This window comes from Panthera onca, chromosome E1 (genome assembly GCF_046562875.1).
Source record: "Panthera onca isolate mPanOnc1 chromosome E1, mPanOnc1 haplotype 2, whole genome shotgun sequence".
Lineage (NCBI taxonomy): Eukaryota > Metazoa > Chordata > Mammalia > Carnivora > Felidae > Panthera > Panthera onca.
In genome coordinates this window covers 37,982,614-38,006,398 of record NC_138352.1, presented here as the reverse complement: position 1 = coordinate 38,006,398, position 23,785 = coordinate 37,982,614, and the positions used below count along the sequence as shown (strand labels likewise).

The window sequence follows — 23,785 nt, the reverse complement described above, 5'->3', positions numbered from 1 at the left end:
TGATGTATAGGTGTTGGCTGAGCCGGCCTCGTGAAAGATCTTGTGTACCAAGCCGAGGAACTTGGTCTTTAACTTGAAGGTGAGAAAAGTCATTGTGGCCAGAATGCAAGGGAGTAACAGGGTGGAAAGCTCACTGGAAGGGAGGAGGCGGGATGGCAAGGGACATCCTCACAAGGCCATTGCAGTCGTCCTAGGAAAAAAGTGCCAAGGGCTTGAGTTTAAAGTAGTGGTATCTGAGATGGAAAGAAGGGACAGTTTTCAGATACATTAAAAAGGTAAAAGAGGGGCGTCTGGGTGGCTCAGTAGGTTAAGTGTCTGACTCTTGATTTCGGCTCAGGTCATGATCTCGCGGTTCGTGAGTTCGAGCCCTATATTGGGCTCTGTGCTGAGAGCTCGGAGTCTAGAGCTGCCTTGGATTCTGTGTCTCCCTCTCTCTCTGCCCCTCCTCCCCCTCAAAAAAGTAAAATAAAATAAATTTAAATTTAAATAAAAAGGTAAGACAGACTGGACATAATGAACAATGGAATGTGGGGCGAGAATGTGATGTGGAAGCAGGGAGATGCCAGGACATAGCCTGGTTACTGTCTTCAACCTGAGCACATCACTTAGAAATTGAAACTTCCAGGTTAAATATAGACCATTTACCCCTCATGCACAGATGAGGGCTCTCTCCCGGATTCTTCTCTTCCATCACTACCTGCTCCTGGTCCACCACCAGGCCTCCAGGATCCTTTGTCCAAGCCTGACCCCTTCCCAGCCCCATTTTGAGAGGCCCCAAGGCCATCACACCAGCCTAGAGCCTCCAAGTCCTTTTAACAACTCTTGCGTCTATCCGAGGGCCTCACTGCCCACTCCAGAGTGAATGGCACTCAGTGGAGCAATCAACTGATTGCAAGCAGCAGAAACATAAAGTGAAGTTGAAATAGACTGTATGAATCATCCAGAGATAATGGGCCAAGGGTCTCCAGCCAGATGAGCAAGAGAGCAGACTTCAGGTGACCCAGAACAACCATCTGTCTGCAAAGTACAATGACCTAAGAGCACACATGGAATCATATTGACCTGGGTACAAATTTATCTCTCCTGTCTCCTTATCTGTAGAATGGGGATAACAAGGAGATCCCCATCATAATAATTGCTCTAGGGTCTAGATTCAGTGATGCATGGCACACGGTAGGCACAGTGTTGCTTTGATACTAAAAAGAGAGCAGTATCTCCCTACGACTTAATGAGAATGTATCCGTTCATCATTGATCCCCCAGACCCCCAACTCCCAGCAAGGACTTTCTCCTTCACCACTGTCCACTTGTGTGAGTAGCCCTCAAGCTTTAGCATCACCTTGACTTGGAGTCAAAAGCTCCCCTGGGGAGGTGGGACACAAGGCAGGGCCAACAATACTCTGGCGATGTGAGCAACCCAACACGAGGCCAGCAGCGGACAGGAGACTGGCCTGCCTCACCAACTGTGGAACTCAGACACCCTCTGCTGTTTGCTGACCAGTGGATTTGGAGATGGCAGGTTGGTAGGGAGGGGCGGTCAACATCCCAATCATCTCTTCTCCCTGGGAGACACCAACTGTGCAGAGAACTTCAGGGTTCTCTGAGTCCTTTCCAGAAGAATCTACAGTCTCAACTCAGGGCTCAAACTCTCAGACATCACCTCAGATACTTCTCTTGCCACCACATCCACAGTGATCCTGAGACTCTGCCCACCTTCCTCCTTCAGACACATCCATCCTGAGGACTATGAGCTCGAGGTGAATGGGAGACAGCGCCGCCTCCTTCAGAGCTTCCCACATATTGAGGAAAGCAGAGAAGTATGGTGTGCTGCCTGAAAGCCATCCACACCCTCCACCCAATCCTCCAGCCTCCCGGCAAGGGTCAGCAGGACCAGGGGTAACTTCCTTACCCAGGCTGGGGTGGCCACCAGCACTTGAAGTTCTTGCCACTAGAGGACACTGGAGATCAGGGTGAGAACCTAGCTGAAGCCCAAGGTGGTAGTCTCCACTCACCACCCACCACCCCTCCTTGGCTTCTGCCAGTGTGTTAACAGTCACCAACTGGAGGGCCAGGGAACTGTGGCCACCACTGTGACCAGAGTCACAGAAAATAAATGTCCCAAGGACCCTCCCAGATAAGCCAGGGGTACACCACACCAGACCCGGGTAAGGTTACCAGATAAAATATAGGACACCTAGCTAAGTTTGAGTTTCAGGTACATAATACGTAGTTTTTTAATATAAGTGCATTCCATGCAATATTGGAGACACACATGTTGTAAAATATATTTGTTGTGTATCCAAAATTCAAATTTAACTCAAGCATCGTGTTTTGGTTATCGTTTTTTGCTTAGCTAAATCTGGCAAACCTAGATCCAGGTAGAGGGTCTAGGAAACTCTACCAGGCATGGGCAAGGGAGGCACTGACCCCCTCCTCTGCCCCCGCCAGGCCTCCAGAAATGGAAGCAAGACTTCCATGGTAGGCTTTCTGGAGCCCACCTGCAGCCCAGCCTGGTTGGACGGTGAAGAAACCCTGAGATGCTCTGGCTCTGACATGCCATCAGGAAACACCGCGATAGCAGAGAACCACACTTGGGTTAAACCACTCTTTATTGGTTGGCTTGTCTTCCCAAGCCTGCGTCAGAAACCAAACCACATCTCCCAGCCTGCTGTGCGTGGCCCGGTCCATCCACAGAGGATCCTACAAGTCACAGCCATCCACCCAGTCCTTGAGGTCCTTGCCCTGGCAGTGACGCCTCCAGGCCTCCCTGAGGGTGAAGGATGGGGAAGAGGAGAGACCAAATCAGCTGCAGCCTTTAGTCCCTGCTCAGAGAAGAACAGGAAGGAGGCGTGGGCTCTAAACCAGAAGTGAGGTAAGGAAAGGGGCTAGAAAGGGAAAAAGGGACAAGTAAACCCCATTAACTAACAAAGAAGGGGTAAAAAGGGAAGACAACAGCCCTTAAAAAGTCATCTGTCTAGGCTCCTTATTTTACCAATAGAGATACAAGGTTATTTGTTCAAGTTCACCTGGAAGGCAGGGGCAAAGGCCTGGACTCCTGGGGTCCAGAGCCCTAGTCCAGTGCTCTTTTCTTACACCATGCTCCTTCTGCTGACAGTGACGCCACCTTACGAGTGTACAGCCCTTTACAGTCTACATAACACTGTCCTATCCCTCACTCATTTGTCTGTACTCCCCCACCCTCGGCAGCCCTACAACATAGATTAAGCAGGTATGATGTTCCCTATACTCCAGATCAAACACTGAGACTCAGATGCAAATTACTTGCCCAAGATCCGTAGCTAGTAAATGACAGAACTCTAGCCACAGCCACGTCTCTTTGGCTACCAGTTCTGGTCTTTCAATTGTTGGTAACTATAGTTTATGGGCTCTTTCAGGACCATTACCTTGCTCCTGCCTCACATTAGCATCTTGAGGAAGGAAGACAAACAAGATCCTGGGGTGCTGCAGTCCCAAGTTGTCAGGGGTTCCAAGCTTTGGTAACTCCACGATGTCAATGTCAAAGAGCCCAATGACCAATTGTGCCCCTAAAAGGCCTCTATAGATCCATCAATGAAGTGTGGTCACCCCATTAGACTGTGAGCCCTCGAAGACAAAGACTTGGATCTCAGCCTCTCTGAAGCCCAGCACCCAGCACAGAGCCTGGCACTCTCAGTACGTGCAGGTGAAAGAAATAAACCGTCTCTTTCTACTTTCTGGAACCACAGCCTGTTATTAGCCTCAGCCACATCTCAGGGGTGATACCTGACATCAATTTACTCCCAGTGCATAAAAGAGCTGTTCTTTCCTTTAACCCAAAAGGACCCATGTCTTCCATCCCAGGGTGGGGTATCCAAGGCCTCAAACCCTTAGACTCCTGCCGAGCCTGCCCTCACCCTTCCTGACCTTATAGCTGTGTGTTATGTCCTGCCGATCCTGCCCCACTCCAGATTCCGGTCCTGGAATGTCAACTGTTCCCAGGCCAACACATCTCCAAAGCTGTAGCCATTGTCAAGGCACATCTTGAACCTTCTTTAGATTCACAGTCATTTCTACCTTGTCCTCTCCCTCACTGCCACATATCATCTGTCCCCATGCTTCCTCCACAGCCCTCCTAGCCAACCCCCCTCCTGTCCATCACCCCTGCGACTGTCCTAGTGCAGACCCTGGATCTCTCACCTGGACTCTTGCAAAGGCTTCCCAACCATCCCCCTACCTCTAGTCTCTCTCCCTTCCCTCCACTCCTGGGCTGACATTCACTGCCTCCCAGACTGCTTTACCTGCCTTGTGACAGTCACATCTGTCTGTAGTTCCGGGGCTGCGGCCACCTAGTGTATTTCACACTCCCCACATTCCGCCCCTGCTGGTCTCTCATCCAGAAACGTGGGGAAAGGGAGGTTGGAGACTAAGCAGTGAGACCCCCATCAGAGAAGGCTGTAGGGCCACTGCCTCAGATGCCGCTCTGCGAACCAAAGATCTAGTCCAGTGCCCCATGAGATGCTCATCCAACTCCCTTGACTGTGAGGATGGTGGCTGCAAAGGCCATCTTGTGGGAAACAGGCAGGAAAAGAGAAAGTTGACAGGATGAGGCTCCGGGGCGCCCACCCATGCTTCAAGCAAGGAATTGCTTCTTTGATCCGTCATGCATCTTGGGCTTTTCTACCAAAGTTAGTTTAGATGAAGATGCCACAGTTAAAGAAGCAAACAGACGGACAAGGTTGGCTAGACCCGGGTCTGGCAGACCTGTAGGCAGGCACCCTAACATAGGCACATTTTGGGAGAGCCAGGCTTGTCTCCATGAGCTGCAGTGAATTCCTCACCCTCCCTGACACTCAGCGTGTTGTCCGTAAATAGCGATCTCTATGGTCGAAAGTCACGTGCAAAGTAGATTGTGAAGCCAGGGAACGGTGGCGAAAACAAAGTGAACACTCAGAAAGAAACTTCCTTCTTGCTGTCCACTAGTCCTGGCCACATCACCCAGGGGGGTTCCAGACCACGTCACTTACCAGCTGGCCAGCCCCTGGGGCTGTTGAGCTATCTTCATGGCACAGATGACAGTGTCCTTAAGGTTAGGATTCAGCAAGTCTGGGGTGGGAGGCAGAGAAACATGATGAGAACATGATGAGGGAACAGGGGACAGAGCTAGACATCCACACTCTGTTTCTCTCTCTCTTACACACACACACGCACACGCCTTCCACAATCCTAAATGCAATCCTGTCTCTCAATCCCTGTCACTGTATCACTCCCTCCCCACATTCCTATATCTCTCAGAACAGTCTCCCATCCGGGACCCCAAATCAGATTCATGGAGGACCCATGCTCATCACTTGCCCCATCCCACTCTCCTTGGGAGGCCCAGAGGGTCTCCCACTCAGATTCCCACTCAGAGATAAAGACAAGGGGAGCAAACCACCCCAGGAAAGAAGCAAAGGCAGATGCAGAGGCCTGGCCCCAGGCAGCCCCAAGCTCAGGCCCGACCCTACCGGAGCAGTACATCTGGCACCAGTTGGGGACATCTGTGCTGAGATTTTTGCACCACTTCCGGCTGTTGATCTGGAAGATGCCATTGTTGGTGCTCCCATCGGCTTCATGGTCCACAGCAGCTGTATTGAAGCCACTTGTGAAGTAAGCAAGACAGACCCCTGCATAGGGTGGAGACGCGGGCCTGAGGGTCAGATGACCGAGGCCAGCGCAGACCAGGACACTCATGGTGCTGACGCCACACAGTAGCTCCTCCGAGCCTCAGCTCCTGCTTCAAGGTGGTCAGGGCTGCCGGACTCCCGCCTACTTTGCAAATGACTCCATCAAGGCTCAGGGGAGCAAGTGACTCACTCAAGGTCACCACAGCTACCAAAGAGCAAGAGTCGAGGCTGTTCCCTCAGGCCTCCTGACTCCTAGAGCAGCCTCCCCGCTACCTTACCACTCAGCACACAGTGGGGCCCAAGAAATCTTTGTGGGCTGAATGAACAAGAAAAAGCCAGATCTTTAGAGGCAAGATGAGGAAGACACAGCTGAGCTAGCAAGGAGGCAGGCAATAGAAAAAACAAAACAAAACAAAATGAGTCCAGATGTGGCTGGACTTCACAGGTTCCCAAAAATCTACCAGCAGCTTGAAAAGTTTGGTGTTACTGGTTTGCTCAGTCTACCCTAAAAGTCAATGGGACTATCCTATCCTCTTGGCGGCCATTATGATTAGGGTACTAAGCTATTCTGTTCCCTTGGCAGGTGACCTTAGCAGCAGGGGTAGAGGATGAAGGAGAACTCTGACCGGGCTGCTTGTGGCTGCCTTTAATGTATCGAACTTGTGCTGAGTGTCACCTACCCATCATAGAACATTTGATGTCCAAAGGAGAGCTGAAGCTCGGAAAACTGCCAAGGGCACACTTCCTGAGTGAGAGCGGGGAGGGAGGCTAGGAGGAAGGGGAGGCACCTGGGGGGAGCCTGGGGCAGCCTGGAAGGGAGAGGGGTTCTCACAGTCAGCCATGCTGTATCCCCGGTATCCCTCCATGCCGAAATCCTGGAGGGCTCTGGCCAGCTCACAGCGACTGTAGACCTTGGCCTGGCTGGAGGTGAGCAGGCAGCTGAGCAGAGTGGCAAAGGCCAGCAGCATGATGCCTGGCGGGCACAGTTGCCTTCTGGGGTCCCAGCTCCTGCCTTCCATGCACAGCCCCTGCCACGCTGGCTTACAGCTGGGTTTTGAGATGGCAGACAGCTCAACAGCCCTGGCCGTCCAGTCACAGAAGGTTACCCTTTGGAAGAAAAAGAAAACCAGGGCCTGAGCGTACCTGGGGAATGGGGCAGAAGGCTCCGACATTGCAAATCAGCTCCCTTGCGGCCCTGACGAAGCATCAGCCACGCCTCTGAGATTCGAGATCCAGGAGAGGGTTCCCTAAGGCCATCTCCTCTCCATCTTGCTCTATCCTTTCCCCAGCAGCTGAGAGGGGAAGCCACATGGGGAAGAACATGAGCCTATTTGGAGCTCCATACCACCTGCCAGGCATGATCGAATCCCAAAGCCCTGTGTTACACAACTAGGAAGGGGCAAAATTTGGAATGAGACCAAAGTTTACAGGACTCCAGAGCTCCATGAGTTATGGCCATGAGCACGTGTTTCCGGAGGGCAAGGGCCCAGCAATGTCATCACAGTGTAAGTCAGTCCCTCAAACCCGGCCATCAGAGGAAGTCTCTCCTAGTGCTGAGCCTGGACTGAAATAAAGTCCCCCGTACAACACTGCCACCCAGCAGCCCTCCCAATGGAGCAGCCCTTTCACATACACATGGCCCCGAGGTGGTACTGAAACTCTCCTGCGTGCCCACCACCCTTTCTAAACCATCACCTTGCAAAAGCCTCTTTCCTTTGAAGCTCTGACCTTGGTTCCTTTGGCTTGCCTCTCAGCTCTGGCTCTGTTGGCCAGCCCTCGATATCACGGAGGACATTCGTCCCTGGTTATGACCTCCACTCTGTCTCAGCCACCCACTCCCATGGCCTTGCCATCCCTGCATCTTACCCCCTCCCCTCCTCTGGCAACCCTCCATTCCAGTGTCTCCTTGACCCCAACCCCTGACACATCTTCCCACCTCTCCTGTGACCTCTATCCCACCACACCTGCTGTCCACCTTCAGAGATAGACACACAAACCTCCACACACCTCACAAAAGGGTGTCCCTGAAAACCCCTGGCCTCCAACCCCAATGGGCCTTCAAGCCATTGAGGGTGACAAGTAGATTAAGGGTGGGGCTTCTCAGTGAGCCCTGAGTTTGAACCCCACCTCCTCACTGCTAAACATCTCTGACTTTGGACACTTCCCAAGCCTCATTTTCTTCAGCTATGCGACGAGGAAGTGAATAATACCTGCCTCGTAAGATTGTTGAAAGAATGAATGAGAAGAGAAAGGCACGGGGAGAACTTAGCTCTTTGTACTAAAAATAGGTTAGTTATTTCTATTATGGAGTATTTCTGGCATCAGCACTAATGCTCGTCCTTGGCCAGCTTTCTCTCTCCCATTTCCCTCAAAGAGTATTCAAGACGCTCATGGCTGTCCGCAAGCCTCCTCCCCTCCCTGACCCACCCCCAAGCTCCCAGAAGACCTCACCTCCTGCCTCACTGAGGCAACAGTGGCCTCATCCCGCTCACCTCCACCCCTCTAGCCTGACCATGCGTCGCCCCTGTGCTTATCAAGGTCCGTTGCATCTGTGAACTCCAGATTTCACCCTTTCCTGCCTCTCAACCTTGCCCCATGGATCACCTCTCCTCTCTTGGGGTCCTCGGCACCTCCTCTTACCACCTCTCCTTCCTCTGATGCATGGATGCGCTTGGGTCTCATCATTATCTATACTGACTGGTCTCGTTCCCTCTCTTCTCATGGAAACGTCTATGGGAAAAATTACCCCTTTCTCACCTCCCCTTTTGCTTTCAGCCCCATGACGGTTAGCTTCAGCACCACCACCACTCGCCTGAAACTGTTCTGGCCAGTTCAATGGGCCTTGTCACTTCTCGTCCCACAGGGGCCCTCAGCAGCTCCTCTCAGTGCTGACCAATTCACCTGTGGCCTCTCTTCCTTCTCTTGGCTTCCATGATGCCCCATCTCCTGGGTCCCCTGCTTCTTCTCAGGCTATTTCTTCTGATTCCCCTTTGTGGACTCCACTCTGCCTACGTCTTAAGTGCTGGCATGCTCGTCAGCCTTTTTCCCTCCTCTCTTTCACGTCAGGATACCCTGTGGACAGCCCCACTGTGAACTGCCACCCGCGGCTGATGACGTCGTATTCCGTCTTCCCCAGAACGGTAGACGTCCTATGCAGCTGCCTCCTGGACATCTCCACTTGGATATCCCACAGTCACCTCAGACTAAGCATGTCCAAAACAGAACTGATGTCCCCACTAAAATCTGCTTCCTTTAAGTCTTTCATTTCTGGGTTTCAAACATTCTTGGCTTTAAACACATTTATCCAAACTAGAAATATGGATGGCATTCTTCACTCCTTCTGTCACTACCCCCCTTCACCCTTCTCTAACCGTAGATCCCAAAGTGCCACTGATTGTACCCTCCCTCCAAGAGTTCAGACCACCATCATGGCATGCCGGTGGGCTCCTTACACCTAGTCCTGACTCTTCCGAACTGTTCTACACACATTTACCACCATGAGTTGTTTTGTTTTTTTTTTTTTTTTAACAAAAAGCCTGGCCACCTGACACCCTGCACTGGCTCCCTTCATCATTGCTCCTAGGCATGGTCCACAAGGCCGCTGGTGACTCAGCCATGTGGACCTCTTTTCACTCACACAGTGAGTTCCTGTAATGCCATACTGTTCGCTCATGGTGATCCCGCTGTCTGAAGCAGTAGCCCTCTCCTTCCTTTCCATGGCTAACTCTTACTATACTTGAAGGGTCACACCAGAGCTGAGTTCTCCAACACCCCCACACTCCTCGAGCACCCTGTGCCTCTGCTGTCCCTCTGTCACACTGGACTGTAATATGTATGAGTCTTTCCCACCATGAAGTGAACTTCCAAAGAACAATGGCCATCTTGTTTCTCTTCACATCCTAAGCATCAAGCAGAGCTGCTGGTTTGGAGTGGTGGCTTAAACTGAAGTATCCTGAGGTCCTGACCCCAACAGCCTGAACCCTCCCCAGCAAAGTTGGAGGCGGAGAGGTCAGGAGTCAGGGGAACCTCACTGAGTTCTCCAAACCTGGCGGACACTGAGCTGGGCCTTTCCTGGATGTTTTCTAACTTAATCTCATCTAATCTTCTCAACAACTCAAGAGGCGTAGGATTAATAGCCCCCTTTATGGATGAAGAAACCAAGTTGACTGCTACATGGAGATTGTTTTTGACTTTTTGTAGCCAAGAGATTTAAAACTAATTTCATCTTGAGTGTTTCACGGCAGGTCAAGGTGTACAAGGAGTGAGGTCTGATAATTCAGAGACCAGACACCCGCCAGCAAGGTCTCCTCTCTCTATCAGCTGGGTGCTCTCCCAGCCCAGGACTAACCCCCCTCCATTTCTGACCACGACCTTTCTTTTTCCATGCCCCTCTCTGGCCAGGCCAGCCAGGGACTGGTTAACAGCTGCAGAAAGAGGGGAAGGGGGCTCACTGATCAGGTGTCGTCCCCACCAGAGCTGACACAGCAGTGACAGTGGCGGCAGCAGCAGTGACCCAACACCCTGCTTCAGCTCAGGACACCGCCATGATAGTGCTAGTGCCCCAGGCACCCAGCTTTAAGAGAATGATGCGGGAGGGCAGGCTCCAGACTGACGTAGAGCCTTCTGGAACCTCCCAGTTCTGTGACCTCATCTTCTAGAATCATCTTCGCCCACTGAGCTTCAACTGGCCCCCTGAACCCCTCAATTTCGGGACTGGGAACATGTTAGGAGTAGCTAGGCCCAATGCTTCTTGGCCATCTACACACACACACACACACACCACAATATGTTGAAGGATGACTCCTCAGCTCCCGACAGGACCCTTCAGGTTGTTGCCCAGGGATGACAACGGCAGGTGCACACCGCCCCCTCAGGCAGCCTCCCTCACCGTCAAACTGCTCCACTGGCAAAAAGTTCTTCCTTAGTGCTGAGCCACAGAAGGCCTGCCTTCTGCATCTGAATGATGACAGTTCAGTGTGGACAAGCCTAGGACAAAGGTGATGCCGCGGACCCTAAAGCTTGAGGGACAAAGAAGTGAAGTGGAAGGACACGTGACACCTGTGTCTGTGCCCCACAGGGAAGTCTTTTTCTGTAATCAGTTCATTTCACTTGTTAATTCAAGGTAGTTAACATGCAGTGCAGTCTTGGCTTCAGGAGTAGAACCCAGTGATTCATCTCTTACATATGACACCCAGTGCTCATCCTCACAAGTGCCCATCACCCCTTTAACCCTTCCCCCCATGCCTCCAGCAACCGTCAATTTGTTCTCTGGCCGAATAGCACACCATTGTGTGCATATAGCACATCTTCTCTAACCATTCATCTGTGGAGGAACATTTAGGTTTTTCCACATCTCAGCTGTTGTGAATAATGCTGCAGTGAACACGAGAGTGCTAATATCTTTTTGAGATCCCGATTGCAATTATTTCAGAAAAATACCCAGAAGTGGGACTTCTAAACCATACGGTCATTTTATTTTTACTGTTTTCCACTGTGGCCGCACCATCTTGCATTCCCACCAACAGCGTACGAAGGTTCCAATTTCTCTACGTCTTCGCCAACGCTTTGTGGTCCTTTGTTTTTTTGATAAGAGGCATCCTGATAAATATGAAGTGATATCTCCCTTGTGGTTTTGATTTGCATTTCTTGAATGATTAATGACATTAAACGTTTTGTGGTTTTGTTTTTGTTTCACATATACCTGTTGACCATTCACGTGTCTTCTTTGGAGAAATGTCTTTTTGGCATCAGTATTTCTTTAAAAAAATTTTTTTTAATGTTTATTTTTGAGAAAGAGACAGATACACACAGAGTGCGAGTGGGGAAGGGGTAGAGAGGGAGACACAGAATCTGAAGCAGGCACCAGGTTCTGAGCACTCTGCACAGAGACTAATGTGGGGCTCAAACTCATGAAACTCGAGATCATGACCTGAGCCAAATTCAGACACTTAACCAACTGAGCTACCCAGGTGCCCCATGGCATCAGTATTTCTTAAAGGCTCCCCAGATGACTCCAGTGTGCAGCCAGGCTTGAGCCTTCAGAGCTCTGGACTTGAGCTAAGTACACCCAAGTTCAATGTCTTGCTCTGCCCCCTACTGGCTATTTAGCCTGCCCTGCCCACTAGAACCACAGCACTCAATCTCCCCAAGCCTCATTATGCTCCTCTGTAAAATGGAAATAATCCTTTTGTAATGCATGAAGATGCCTACCACTTAGTTCAGTACATTTTAGCTCTTGCTTTTATTGTCTGGCCCTTGGTGGTGATTCTGTCTGGTTGAGATTTGGGGTTTTTACTGCATTGGCCTGCTTTTACTATTTTATCGCTTCTTTTTATTGAGTAATCTTTCAGCTTATTTTATTTTATTGTATGTTTTGTTATTTCCCACTTGACTTTCACTTTTAACTGGTGAATAAGAAACAGCAGCTCAAAAGGAACAGTTATGAGGGCAGATAAGGTCCCAGTTGGGGGTCAGTGGGTCTTTATTTCTCCACTGAGCTCTGCGGGAGACTTTCCTGTTGCCCCAAAGGCAGCTCATAGTCTTGACCACATCCTAGTAGAGACCCTCCACTGACTCCTTGCAGGTTTAAGTTCTCCAGAAGCAGCTCTTACATTCCTGGTTCTCAGCCCCCAGCAGCACATTAGAGAAAATACTGATGCCTAGGCCCCATCCCAGGCTAATCACATCAAAATCTCTGGGGTGGGGCTCAGGCATCAGTATTTTTTTTTAATGTTTCCAGGAGATCCCCAAATGCTACCGGGGCTGAGAACCACTGTCCTAACCAGACTTTTTATAGATCCTTAAATATGTGATAATGCTTTGCATCCATCCATGTCATATATGCTATGCTTCATGTTATTCCCTCTGTCAAACACATCCTTTCTATCCAACTCCCTGTTGGCTTCTAGTCCTTTAAACATCACTGAAGCTGGGCTTCCTCCTCTGGCCCACTTGGGCTGAGCTGGGAGTCCCTGGTACCCTTGCACAGCATCTGACGCTAATATGTCATCTGGCCTCCATCACATGACATCAGTACCTTCCTCATTGCTCCCAGCAGACTGGGAGATGCCTCATGAGTCCCCTATGTCTATTTTCCCACTGTGAAGAACAAGATTTTTTAGGGGTGCCCGGGTGGCTCAGTCGGTTAAGCGTCTGACTTCGGCTCAGGTCATGATCTCGCGGTTCGTGAGTTTGAGCCTCCCGTCGGGCTCTGTGCTGACAGCTCAGGGCCTGGAGCCTGCTTCAGATTCTCGGTCTGCCTCTCTCTTTGCTCTTCCCCTGGCTCACGCTCTGTCTCTCTCTTCCTCTCTCTCTCTCTCTTTTGTCAAAAATAAATAAATACTAAAAAACTTTTTTTAAAAGAACAAGATTTTTTGGGTTTTTTTTTATTTTTTAAAATTTATTTGTTGTTTAATTGACATCCAAGTTAGCATATGGTGCAACAATGATTTCAGGAGTAGATTCCTTAATGCCCCTTACCCATTTAGCCCATCTCTCCTCCCACACCCCCTCCAGTAACTCTCTGTTTGTTCTCCATATTTAAGAGTCATTTATGTTTTGTCCCCCTCCCTGTTTTTATATTATTTTTGCTTCCCTTCCCTTATATATATATCTGTTTTGTATCTTAAATTCCTCATATGAGTGAAGTCATATGACATTTGTCTTTCTCTTACTAATTTCACTTAGCATAATACCCTCCAGTTCCATCCACGCCGTTGCCAATGGCAAGATTTCATTCTTTTGGGTTGCCGAGTAATACTCCATTATATATATATATATATATATATATATATACCACATCTCCTTTATCCATTCATCCATCGGTGGACATTTGGGCTCTTTCCATACTTTGGTTATTGTCGACAGTGCTGCTATAAACATTGGGGTGCGTGTGTCCCTTCGAAACAGCACATCTGTGTCCTTTGGATAAATACCTACTAGTGCAATTGCTGGGTCACAGGGTAGTTCTATTTTTAATTTTTTGAGGAACCTCCACACTGTTTTCCAGAGTGGCTGCACCAGTTTGCATTCCCACCAACAATGCAAAAGAGATCCTCTTTCTCCACATCCTCACCAACATCTGTTGTTGCCTGAGTGGTTAATGTGAGCCATTCTGACAGGTGTGAGGTGGTATCTCATTGTGGTTTTGATTTGTATTTCCCTGATGATGAATGACGTCGAGCATTTTTTCATGTGTCTGAAGAACAAGATTTTTTAAATTCTAGGTAAAGAAATGAAGAAATGAAAATCACCTAGTCAATTGATTCAGAAACCTTTTAGCCCAGGGTACTCTCTCAGGAGAGCACTGAAACTGGTCCCAAAAGAGTGTGCCAGGGACACTGTGGACATGGAAAAAACAAGTCCTCCTCTGGCCACACGTAGGGAGAGGCTGGAGCCCCTAGGGAAAGACCTGTTCACTTGGTCCATCCAAACCTAGTACATCAAAAACAGAATTCACCTCTTCTCCATAAGTGATGTTTCTGTTTTTTTCACCACCGATCACAGTACATAGTGTAATTGCAAGATATGGTTATCAGGAGTTCTTAGGCATATAAAGTCACTAACCCTACACTAACTAGTCTCACACCAGCATATTCTTTTAGTTTTGTGTCTCCTTTATCATTCTGTCTTCCTTCGTATAATGGTTAATTTTATGTGTCTACTTAACTGGGGCACAGGGTGCCCAGATATTTGGTCAAACATTATCTGTGTGTCTGTGAGGGTGTTTCTGGATGAGACTAACATTTTTTTTCATTGCAATATATTTGACATGTAACGTTGTATACGGTTAAAGTGCACAACCTGTTAATTTCATACATTTATACATTGTCACATGATTGCCATGGTGCTAATAATTAGCCACCGTGATACATAATTATTTATTTCTCGTGGTTGGAATAATGGAGTTCCAATCTCCTGGCAAGTTTGAGTATTATAATACAATATTATTGTCCATATTCACTATACTGCGCAGTAGATGAAATTAACATTTATTTATTTTCTTTTTTTTAAAACATAATATATTGTCAAATTGGTTTCCATACAACACCCAGTGGAAATTAACATTTAAATCAGATAAATGTAGTAAAGAAGATTGTCCTCCCTAATGCGGGTGGGCCTCATCCTATCAGTGGAAGACCTGAATAGAACAAAAGGATTGATTCTCCCTGCATAAGAGGTAACCCCCTTGCCTGCGTTCAAACACAGATATCAGCCTTTTTCCTGCCTATGGAATCAAACTGAAATATCAGCTCTTCCTGTGCCTCAAGCCTGCCAGCCTTTGGACTGGAACTACATCATTGCTTCTCTTGGGTCTTCAGCTTACCAACTCACCCCACAGATCTTGGGACTTGCTTGCCTCCATAATTGCATAAGCCTTATCATAATTTTTTAAAGGTGTGTGTGTGTGTGTGTGTGTGTGTGTGTGCGATCACCATTGTAACCAAACATTTTTACGGATATGTAGATATAGATATACACATCCTACTAGTTCTGTTCCTCTGGGGAACCCTGACTGATCCCCTCCTTGTGTGAGGTTTGTATAAAATCACGTAACAGTTGTCAGTTTCCTCAGTTAACGTTATTCCCTCCCTTGCCCTGGTGCCACTACTGCTGACCTCCTGCCCACCCCTTTTACGGTTCGTGGCTTCTACAGCACAGGGCAGCTGGCTGAGAGCAGCAGACCTTGGCTGGGGTTCTGATATTACAAAACTTACTAGCCCTGTGGCTTTGGCAGGGTACTTAGTCTCACTGCCCCTCAACATCTTCACCTATAAAGTCAAAAGAACGGCCACTCATGGGGCTGTTGAGAGGATTAATGATATAACATGCAAAGCATCTTATACGGGACCTGGCACCAAGCAGACTCAATGAAAAGGTGGTTTCTAATTATTAGTATTTTGGGGAGAGGAAACGAAGTAACCGTCCTTTTGAGAAGTGCACCTGAATTGTCAAAATGAGCTCCGAGTAAAGGCACCGAATGATGCTGCAAAGTAAAAGCAGGAAGCTTGTTTTAACCGATCAGAGGCCTTTTCCTCATCCAAGTTTGTGCTGTGTTGGCCCTCACTGAAGTCACAAGATCTCTGGATGAGCAGGGAATTACTCTACTAGCATTCATCTTCTGGGACTTACATCGCAGGGATTTGCTCTCAGGGAAACCAACACCGCCCAAAGGAAAAGGGAAGACATCCGTCTTCACAGAAGTGCTTGTTCATTCCTGTCACACTCTCCCTCCTCATCCTGATGGCTCCCAGAGGTCAAAAATGGGTCTCCATCTCTGTTCCTGCCACTCTGGCCGGTGCTCAGCCTGACTTCTCTGGGACTGCGATGATTTCCTAATGGTCTCTCTACGTGACCTTTAGGACTTTACCTTTAGGACTCTCTACGCGACCTTTGGTGACTCAGTGCAGCAGCCAGATGGTCCTCGGCGGTCTGACCTCTCTCTCCACTTCTCCAGCCTCAGCACCCTGCACACCCCGCCCCCACCCCCAGCCTGTGGGCTTCCACAGGCTTCCACCAACTCTTTCCCAAACTCATCGGCCAAAAATCTCTCCCCCTGGGCACCAGAGAGTTCCATTTCATCCTTCAAAACCAGTCTTGCATTGCGACTTTTGCAGGAAGTGCTAACCCAACACACTCTACCTCCTGAACCCTGCAACTTGTTTTCCTGCCCCAGCACCTTTTCTCTCTTTATCATAGAACTACCACATTACATTGTAATTGACAGTGTGCTTGACGGTAGCCCTGTCTGCCAGCTCTTCCAGAATGAGGAGTATGTTCTGTTTATCTCTGTATTTCCTTAACTATTGATGGCTGAGGCACCCAGAAGGCACCAAATAGCAGTTCGGGGAGTACATTTAAAAACACACTGGTTGGGGAGGGAGAGAAATGGATGAGACTATAAAGATGTTGTGTTCTCTCTCTTGATTGGGATGGTGGGTACACAAATGTACGCATTATAAAGTGACATAAGACAGGGTGCAAAGTGGCTCACTTGGTTGAGCGACAGACTTCAGAGCAGGTCATGATCTCGCGCTTTGTGCGTTCGAGCCCCGCGTCCGGCTCTGTGCCAACAGCTCGGAGCCTGGAGCTGCTTCAGATTCTGTGTCTCCCTCTCTCTCTGCCCCGCCCCCACTCGTGCTCTGTGTCTGTCTCTCAAAAATGAATAAACGTTAAAAAGTATTTTTAAATAAAGTGACATAGGATGACAGACACGCATTGTGGCAAAGTGGATGTCCCAATTTTGATAGTATACTATAGTTATAGAGGATGTAACCATGGGGGGAAACTGAATGAAGGGTATAAGGGATCTCTCTCTACTATTTCTGCAACTTTCAGTGAGTCTCTAATTATTTGATAATAAAAAGTGTTTTCAAAAGGAAAAATGCACAGGCTAGTTTTACTTGTTCTGACCAAGCTAGTAAAATAATGGGAAATAAAGGGGCAATCAACTCTGGAATTTTTCACAAAGTCTAATTTAAGATTACTTAAAACCGACTAGCTAGAGGGTGAATGTTAGAAGCATAACCCAAGTGTGCTTCAATATCTGGCTTATCTAGAAATCGCACCAAGTTTCTGCTCTAAAGGCCTTCCAACCAGTGCCTAAGTGGTTAGAACCCCAAGCAGAATGAATCAGGTCCATGCAGCTGTGGGGCTGAAGGAGGTCACCCAGGATGAAACCCCCGGAGGAAAACCCAAAGCTGCAGTTACACTATCATCTGAGCAGACCGAAAGAGGCTGAATGGGAAGAAGAAATCCACGTGCTTGGCTCACGACTTTGGGAAGCCACGGGACCGAAAAATCTGCGCTCGGGTCCTTAGCACTTTGGGACCTATCACAAGCTGGAGATGTTGAAAAGTGAGGCTTCCAGCAAAGTGACACCTTCAAAAGCTTAAAGCCTCTACAAACTGAAGGCCTCTAAAATCCTGAGATTCCTAGCAACCAGGGTGGGCTAACAGCCCAATGATTTCAAGAGCTTAGAGCCCTAAGAGCCTGGGGCCCCTAATAACTGATGATTCTAATAACTTGGGGCCTTTGAGAACCATGAAGCCTTTAATAAATTGAAAAATTGAATAACCTGCGGCTTCTAACAACCCAAGACCTATAATAAACTGAGACTCCTAGCAACCCAGGTTTCCTAGCAACCTGGGGACTCTAATTATCAGAGACTCCTAGCAACCAGGGAGATTGTACAACCTGGAGGGCCGGGCACACGTCCACCCCTGGTCCCAGACTGCTTCCCACTCTGCAGGGACTGCCCACTGAAACTTGAGAGGCAGTGTGACCTAAGAGACAGAGGCAGAATTGGGAACCGATGGCCTGTGTTCTGATTTGACCACTCACTACATATATAGCCTTTGGCTTAACCTCCCTATCAGTTTCCTTATGTATAAAATGATAATGATTATAATATCTTGCTCAGAAAACTATTATGAGAGTCAGGTAAGTAGATTTATGGGAAAGCACGTTAACAGCTGTACATATGCATGTTGCCTTTTCTGACAGCACCCTCTCCCCTCCCATCTCATTAGCCGCCATATTGCATCATTTCTTCCAAAATGGCTTTCCCATCTAGTCCAGCTCCATCACCACCACCAAAGTCACAGACCTTCTCCACTGTCTTTGTTGCCACCAGTTATCTTTCCAACACACAAATGCCATCATGTCACTTTTGCCTGCAGGCTTCCTCTGGCTCCCTTGCTCTTGGAGTCAGATTCAAACTCTTGGCCATGGTACATAAACTCTTCATGATCAGGTTCTACCTTTCCAGCTTCATCTTCAGTCACTCTTCCAACCCCCACTTCCTTCTTTCACTCCTAAAACAAACCCGAGATGGGGGTATTAATTATCTCAGCTTCACAGGTACAGAAAATGAGACTGAAAGAAGTAGCTTCCCCAAGTGCGTACAGCCTTGAAGCAGTGATTTGAAAGCCAAGTCTGACTCCAAGACCCATGTTCTTTGATGGCAAAGACATCACTGCCTCCTGGAAGCTTCCAAAAATGTGATTCTCTGGTTACTCTCTTGATAAACCAACTTTGGTCTTGTCCCAAAGCCCCTCCACCCTTTTCTGTGCAAGCAACTGGACAAATTTCAGCTTTGGTGGAGCTTAAGGATTTACACCAGGGGGCGCTATCCTTGCACACAACAACCATAAATGCACATCAGCCCTAAGAGACTACTGAGACCACGCCCAGCAATGCTTAACCTGTGGCCTGTCTCACTTGGCCATATGGCTCACGATGTAATTTTAAGACAAATGGTTAGAAATCTGCTTCCATGTTGCTGCTTCTCAAAAAGGCCCAGTTATTAACATGTTAGTGTCTTTAAAGGGGCATTTTTATTGACATCTTTCCTGTCAATGAAATAGGTTAATATGAGTTTTAAGAATATACATATTCCTGGGGCGCCTGGGTGGCTCAGTCAGTTGGGTGGCCAACTACAGCTCGGGTCATGATCTCGAAGTCTGTGAGTTCGAGCCCCGCATCGGGCTCTGTGCTGACAGCTGGGGTCCTGAAGCCTGCTTCCAATTCTGTGTCTCCCTCTCTCTCTGCCCCTTCCCTGCTTGCTCTCTGTCTCTCTCTCTCTCTCTCTCAAAAATAATAAACATTAAAAAAAATTTAAGAATATACATATTCCTCCATAAAGCTACTCTCATCTTTAATTAAAATTAATTCAACCTATAAACACCGTTACAGGTTCGAGTGTCAAGATTGGGAACGTGGGGAAGTGGATGGGGAGAGCAAAAAGACTGCTCATCGGTGGTGCAGTCTGACATCCCCATCTTGTCAATGTGAGGACAGCAATCCCCAACGGGAAAACCAACCGCCCCAGGGCCCACAGCAAGTAAGAGACGAGATCTATCTTTCCAGAGCACAACTTCATAGTAATGCACTCCTACTGTAATTGATGAAGAATACACGAGAGGAGCTCCCTCACCTTATTGTTCATGGGCCCAGAGCACATACTAATGAACAGTCAGTCTGGGTATCGTATGGGGCTCCCTATGGCGTGTGGAAGAGAGATCGTACTTGATTCGATGGGTGTGTTCAACCCTCTGAACACCTACATCTTCATCTTGGAAATGGAGAGAATAACATGTACCCCTCAGAAGGTCTGGCTTTCATTCTGTGTCCCCTCTGACACCTTCCCTGAACCTAGCTCTCTGAATGCTGTTCTCTCTGGGCTGAGTTCAGAGACCCCAGCAGAGACCCCAAAGGTGCTGGACGATTGGGCGGGGAGGAAAGATTTTGTCCCCCTAGTGCCCCCAAAACAATTTCTCTTCCAGACTGCAAGGGAAGAGGCTCCAGTTTCTTGCTATTCAATGGGCCTGAAGTGGCCTTCAACTGGGAGAGTGGTTTTGTCCCCCAGAGGACACTTAGTAATGACAGAAGACATTTTTGGTTACCACAACTGGGGAGAGGCATGCTACTGGAGTTGAGTGAGTAGAAATAAGGGATATTGCTGAACATCCTACAATGCACAAGGCAGCCCCCGAAAACAAAGAATTATTCAGCCCAAAATGTCAGTAGTGCTGAGCTCAAAACAGTCTTATTTATATACAGCATAAAGCAGCCTCGGTCTGGTTCCCCTGTGCTCCTACGTTCTGTGTGATGCCGGACATTTCATCTCTAGGCTGCATTCAGTTTCCTGAGCCTTGAAATAAGAGATTTTGGTGTGGTCTGATGATCGGCACAGCCCCTCCTAACACGATCATCCTCCAGCTATGCTTCCTAATCACCCACCTGGTGACTTGGCTTATGGTGTTTTCACTCACCATTCGCAAAATCGAGAGCGTCCTCGTCTCCATTTCTTCAACTATAATATAAGGATAATTATACCTACTTCACCATTCCTATGTTGGTGTGAGGAGAAAGGGGGAATGACCTTATACATAGTTGGTATCTAATAAACATTGGTCTTTGAAAAAATAAACATCATAATGGATTAGCAGGGGGAGAAGTTCAAAGGAATTATGACTTACTGAAAAGAGTCCTCATTCAACAGCCTCCGGGCCAGAGGGACATTTGAGACAAGAAAATCCTCTTTTTTCAAAACTTTCCAAGAGGTAGCTATGAATCTTGGGCTTTGCAGGGAGTCAGGAGTGGAAAGCTCTTGGGTTTTGGTGATCCACAGGCCTGTATTTGGGCCTCTGACCCATCCTGAGAGAAACATTTCTGTCAGGAAGGAAAAAAAGTTTCCAATGGAAGAATCATTTCAACAGTTCAACCAATAAGGGGTAGAGTTTACAGAGCTTTGATGCCAAGTCTGACCTGAAGTCAAGCCCCTCTTGTGCCATTCCCAACTGAGTGACCCACTTGTCAGTAAGGATGATAATGCAAATCAATTAGAAGCCTTGTGCGTTTCACATGAGGGAAAGCATCCAGTAAGTGCTTAACAAATGTTACCTCTTGTTATTACGTGCTAAGAGCCATGTATTACCTGCCTCGGCTTACTTACATTCTTATTCAAGATTTTAATGAAAAATCACAAACATTGTCAAACCCTCTATGGTTCCATGAAAAAGGTGCTTGGTGTCCTATGCCACCCTTCCACTTACACACACACACACACACACACTCGCATCCCTATATACATGGAAAAGCTAACGTTGGGCATTTAATCAGGGTGAAGATCTGGAGGATGAAGCATATACTCTTGTGTTTTTTAAACCACAGCATCTTCTCCCTCCCTCCCCCGCATGCCAAAGAACAAGCGAGTCAGAGAGGTTAAGATGACTGCTCTTGACCATATAAAGTGGGGAAGGCATCCGATGAGCACTGAGTAATGTACAGAACTGCTGAATCATTATATTGTGCATTTGGAACTAATTATACTTGAATAAAAAAGGGAGGGGAGGCATTGCCCTACCCCTGAGCCTCAGTAAAGAAAGCAATCCAATAAATCAAACTCTGTCCCGTGGGTAAGCCAAGACCATCTTTACTGATTAAGGGTCAACAAGAATGTAGATAAGTTAAGCTGCACAGAGACCTAACATTGTGAAATGCCAAGTCCCATGGCTAACCATCAAACACCAAACATCCAAAATACAAGGAGGGGTGCCTGGGGGCCTCAGTCGGTTAAGCGTCCCACTCTTTAACTCAACTCAGGTCTTGATCTCAGGGTCGTGAGTTCAAGCCCCGGGTTGGGTTCCGTGTTGGGTGTGGAGCCTACTTAAACAAACAAACAAAACAAGGAGACACTGCTCCCAAGGGATGATCAGAGCCTATGCAGCTCCACTATATCTAAAATCCAGGTCACTATTGTCTTGGAAAGGCTCCCATGTGGGGACAACAGCTGAGTTCAGACCCCACACTGCTTAAAACAGCCTTGCAAACAAGTACGGAGTTCATGGGACTGAAAGGCAGTCATGAACTCCTGGGTGTGTATTTCTGTTCCTGGGAGTGCAGAGTCAGGCTTGGCAGACGAGACAAACAGACAGGAAGACAGGAAAACAGAGGAGATAGATAGAAGGCGACAGTCGGCACCCCTAAAAGATGCAGGCAATAGCTATCCAGTTCTGGTTTCTTAAACATTCTTTTAAAGTAATTACTGTCCCCAACGTGGGGCTTGAACTCACAACCCCGAGATCAAGAGTCACATACTCTACCAACTCAGCCAGCCAGGTGCCCATGGTTCCTTAGACATTCTAAATAAGAAGTGGAAATTTGCAGGGTGCCTAGGTGGCTCGGTCATTTAAGCATCCGACTCTTGATTTTGTCTCAGATCATGATCTCATGGGTGTGAGATCCAGCCCCGCCTCAGGCTCCATGCTGAGTGTGGAGCCTGCTTAAGATTCTCTCACAGTCTCTATCTGCATTTCTCTCTCTGTCTCTGAAAAAAAAAATGAAAAGGAGAGGGGAGGGGAGGGGAGGGAGGGAGGGAGGGAGGGAAGAGAGGAGAGGAGGAGAGGAGAGGAGAGGAGAGGAGAGGAGAGGAGAGGAGAGGAAAGGAAAGGAAAGGGGAACACCTGGGTGGCTCAGTCAGTTAAGTGTCAGACTTCCGTTCAGGTCACAATCTCACAGTTCGTGAGTTCGAGCCCCGTGTCGGGCTCTAAGCTGACCACTCAGAGCCTGGAGCCTGTTTCAGATTCTATGTCTCCTTCTCTCTCTGCCCCTCCCCTGCTTGTGCTTGCTCTCTCTCTCGCTTGCTCTCTCTCTCAAAAATAAACATTAAAAAAAAATTTTTTTTTTAAAGAAAAGAAGTGGAAGCTTGCCCCTCTCCTGAATAATCTTTCCTTTCTCCAGAAAAGGTAGCTTTAGTCATCACTCAGTTTCCTCATCAAAGGAAGCTAATTTTTACAAAGGTAATGGAGTTATTCCAGACGTTTTATCTAACTGTATCATCAGGAGAATTCAACACCTGGCCTTAAAAGTGCTCACTTCCTTCTAGTCTTGGGCAAAGGGGTTGAGAACAAGCCAGATCAGGGCTCAGGGCAGGGTTGGGTAGAGGGAGAATTTCAACTCCAGGGCTGGCCTCTGAAGAAGGCAGCCCTAAGGGCTCATGGTACTAAGTTCAAACAGGGAAGCAAGCGGGAAGGTAAAAGTAGCAGATGCCGGGAGGGCTGCTCTGGCTGGGAAGAGGGCACAGCAGCAGTGGGTCTAAGCAGCCAGCCAACACCAGGTATACAGAAGTCACCCTGGAAAATCTGTCCATCTGGGGGAAACAAGTCTTCACCAGCAAGTGGGTTAGACAGCAGGTATCTGGCTCTATTTTCTTGTTTCTCACTATCTGCGCGCTGCCTAACCCAGATGTTGATACATAACAGATGCTAAATAAATACACAGAGAACAAGTGAGTGTATGACAAAGCCTCTGTAGACACTAAGTCCTCACTCACCTCCTTCTTGCCTCCACCTGCCTGTAGGAATAAAAGCGGATGCCAATGCAGAGAGCAAGGAAGTGGAGAGGCCACATGGGAAGGGGCTGGCCTTTGGCTCAGTTCTAAAAATAGCAACAGCCTACTTGCCCAAAAGGCACCACCGAGACTGTGCTGGCAAATCAGTAATGATAAGCGTCACAATGCCCCCCCCCCCCCAGGACGCTGTGACCTGAGAGCCCTATGTTCCATTAGACAACAATCTCCTGCACCTGAGTCAGAGGCAGGCAAGGAGTGAGAGTTGCAGCAACCCAGCCAGTTGGGGCTGA

General features: G+C 48.2%; 1 protein-coding gene across 4 annotated transcripts; it reads right to left on the bottom strand.

The window, feature by feature from the left end:
• Positions 1-2,590: 2,590 nt before the first annotated feature.
• On the bottom strand, positions 2,591-23,577 carry SPACA3 (sperm acrosome associated 3). 4 transcript variants are annotated; one of them, XM_060647785.3, is made up of 6 exons: positions 23,478-23,577; positions 20,623-20,815; positions 6,474-6,748; positions 5,483-5,641; positions 5,003-5,081; positions 2,591-2,766 (listed from the first exon to the last, which is right to left on the bottom strand). In XM_060647785.3, exons 2-6 carry the CDS (start codon positions 20,811-20,813, stop codon positions 2,700-2,702), a joined length of 771 nt encoding a protein of 256 aa, XP_060503768.1. In that variant the 5' UTR covers positions 20,814-20,815; positions 23,478-23,577; the 3' UTR covers positions 2,591-2,699. The 4 variants fall into 4 exon arrangements, with proteins under 4 accessions (XP_060503768.1, XP_060503769.1, XP_060503770.1 ...); XM_060647786.3 differs by lacking the exons at positions 20,623-20,815; positions 23,478-23,577 and adding exons at positions 8,543-8,713; positions 10,093-10,239; XM_060647787.3 differs by lacking the exons at positions 20,623-20,815; positions 23,478-23,577 and adding an exon at positions 10,093-10,237.
• Between the last annotated feature and the right edge of the window lie 208 nt (positions 23,578-23,785).

Excerpts from the sequence above, each read along its gene's own strand:
- SPACA3 (XM_060647785.3), bottom strand. The coding sequence starts at position 20,813 with ATGTTTCTCTCAGGATGGGTCAGAGGCCCAAATACAGGCCTGTGGATC. Across the intron at positions 6,749-20,622 it reads TTGAATGAGGACTCTTTTCA|GGTAACCTTCTGTGACTGGA; the intron begins GTAAGTCATAAT and ends TTTCTTCCAAAG. Across the intron at positions 5,642-6,473 it reads GGGATACAGCATGGCTGACT|GGGTCTGTCTTGCTTACTTC; the intron begins GTGAGAACCCCT and ends CACCCTATGCAG.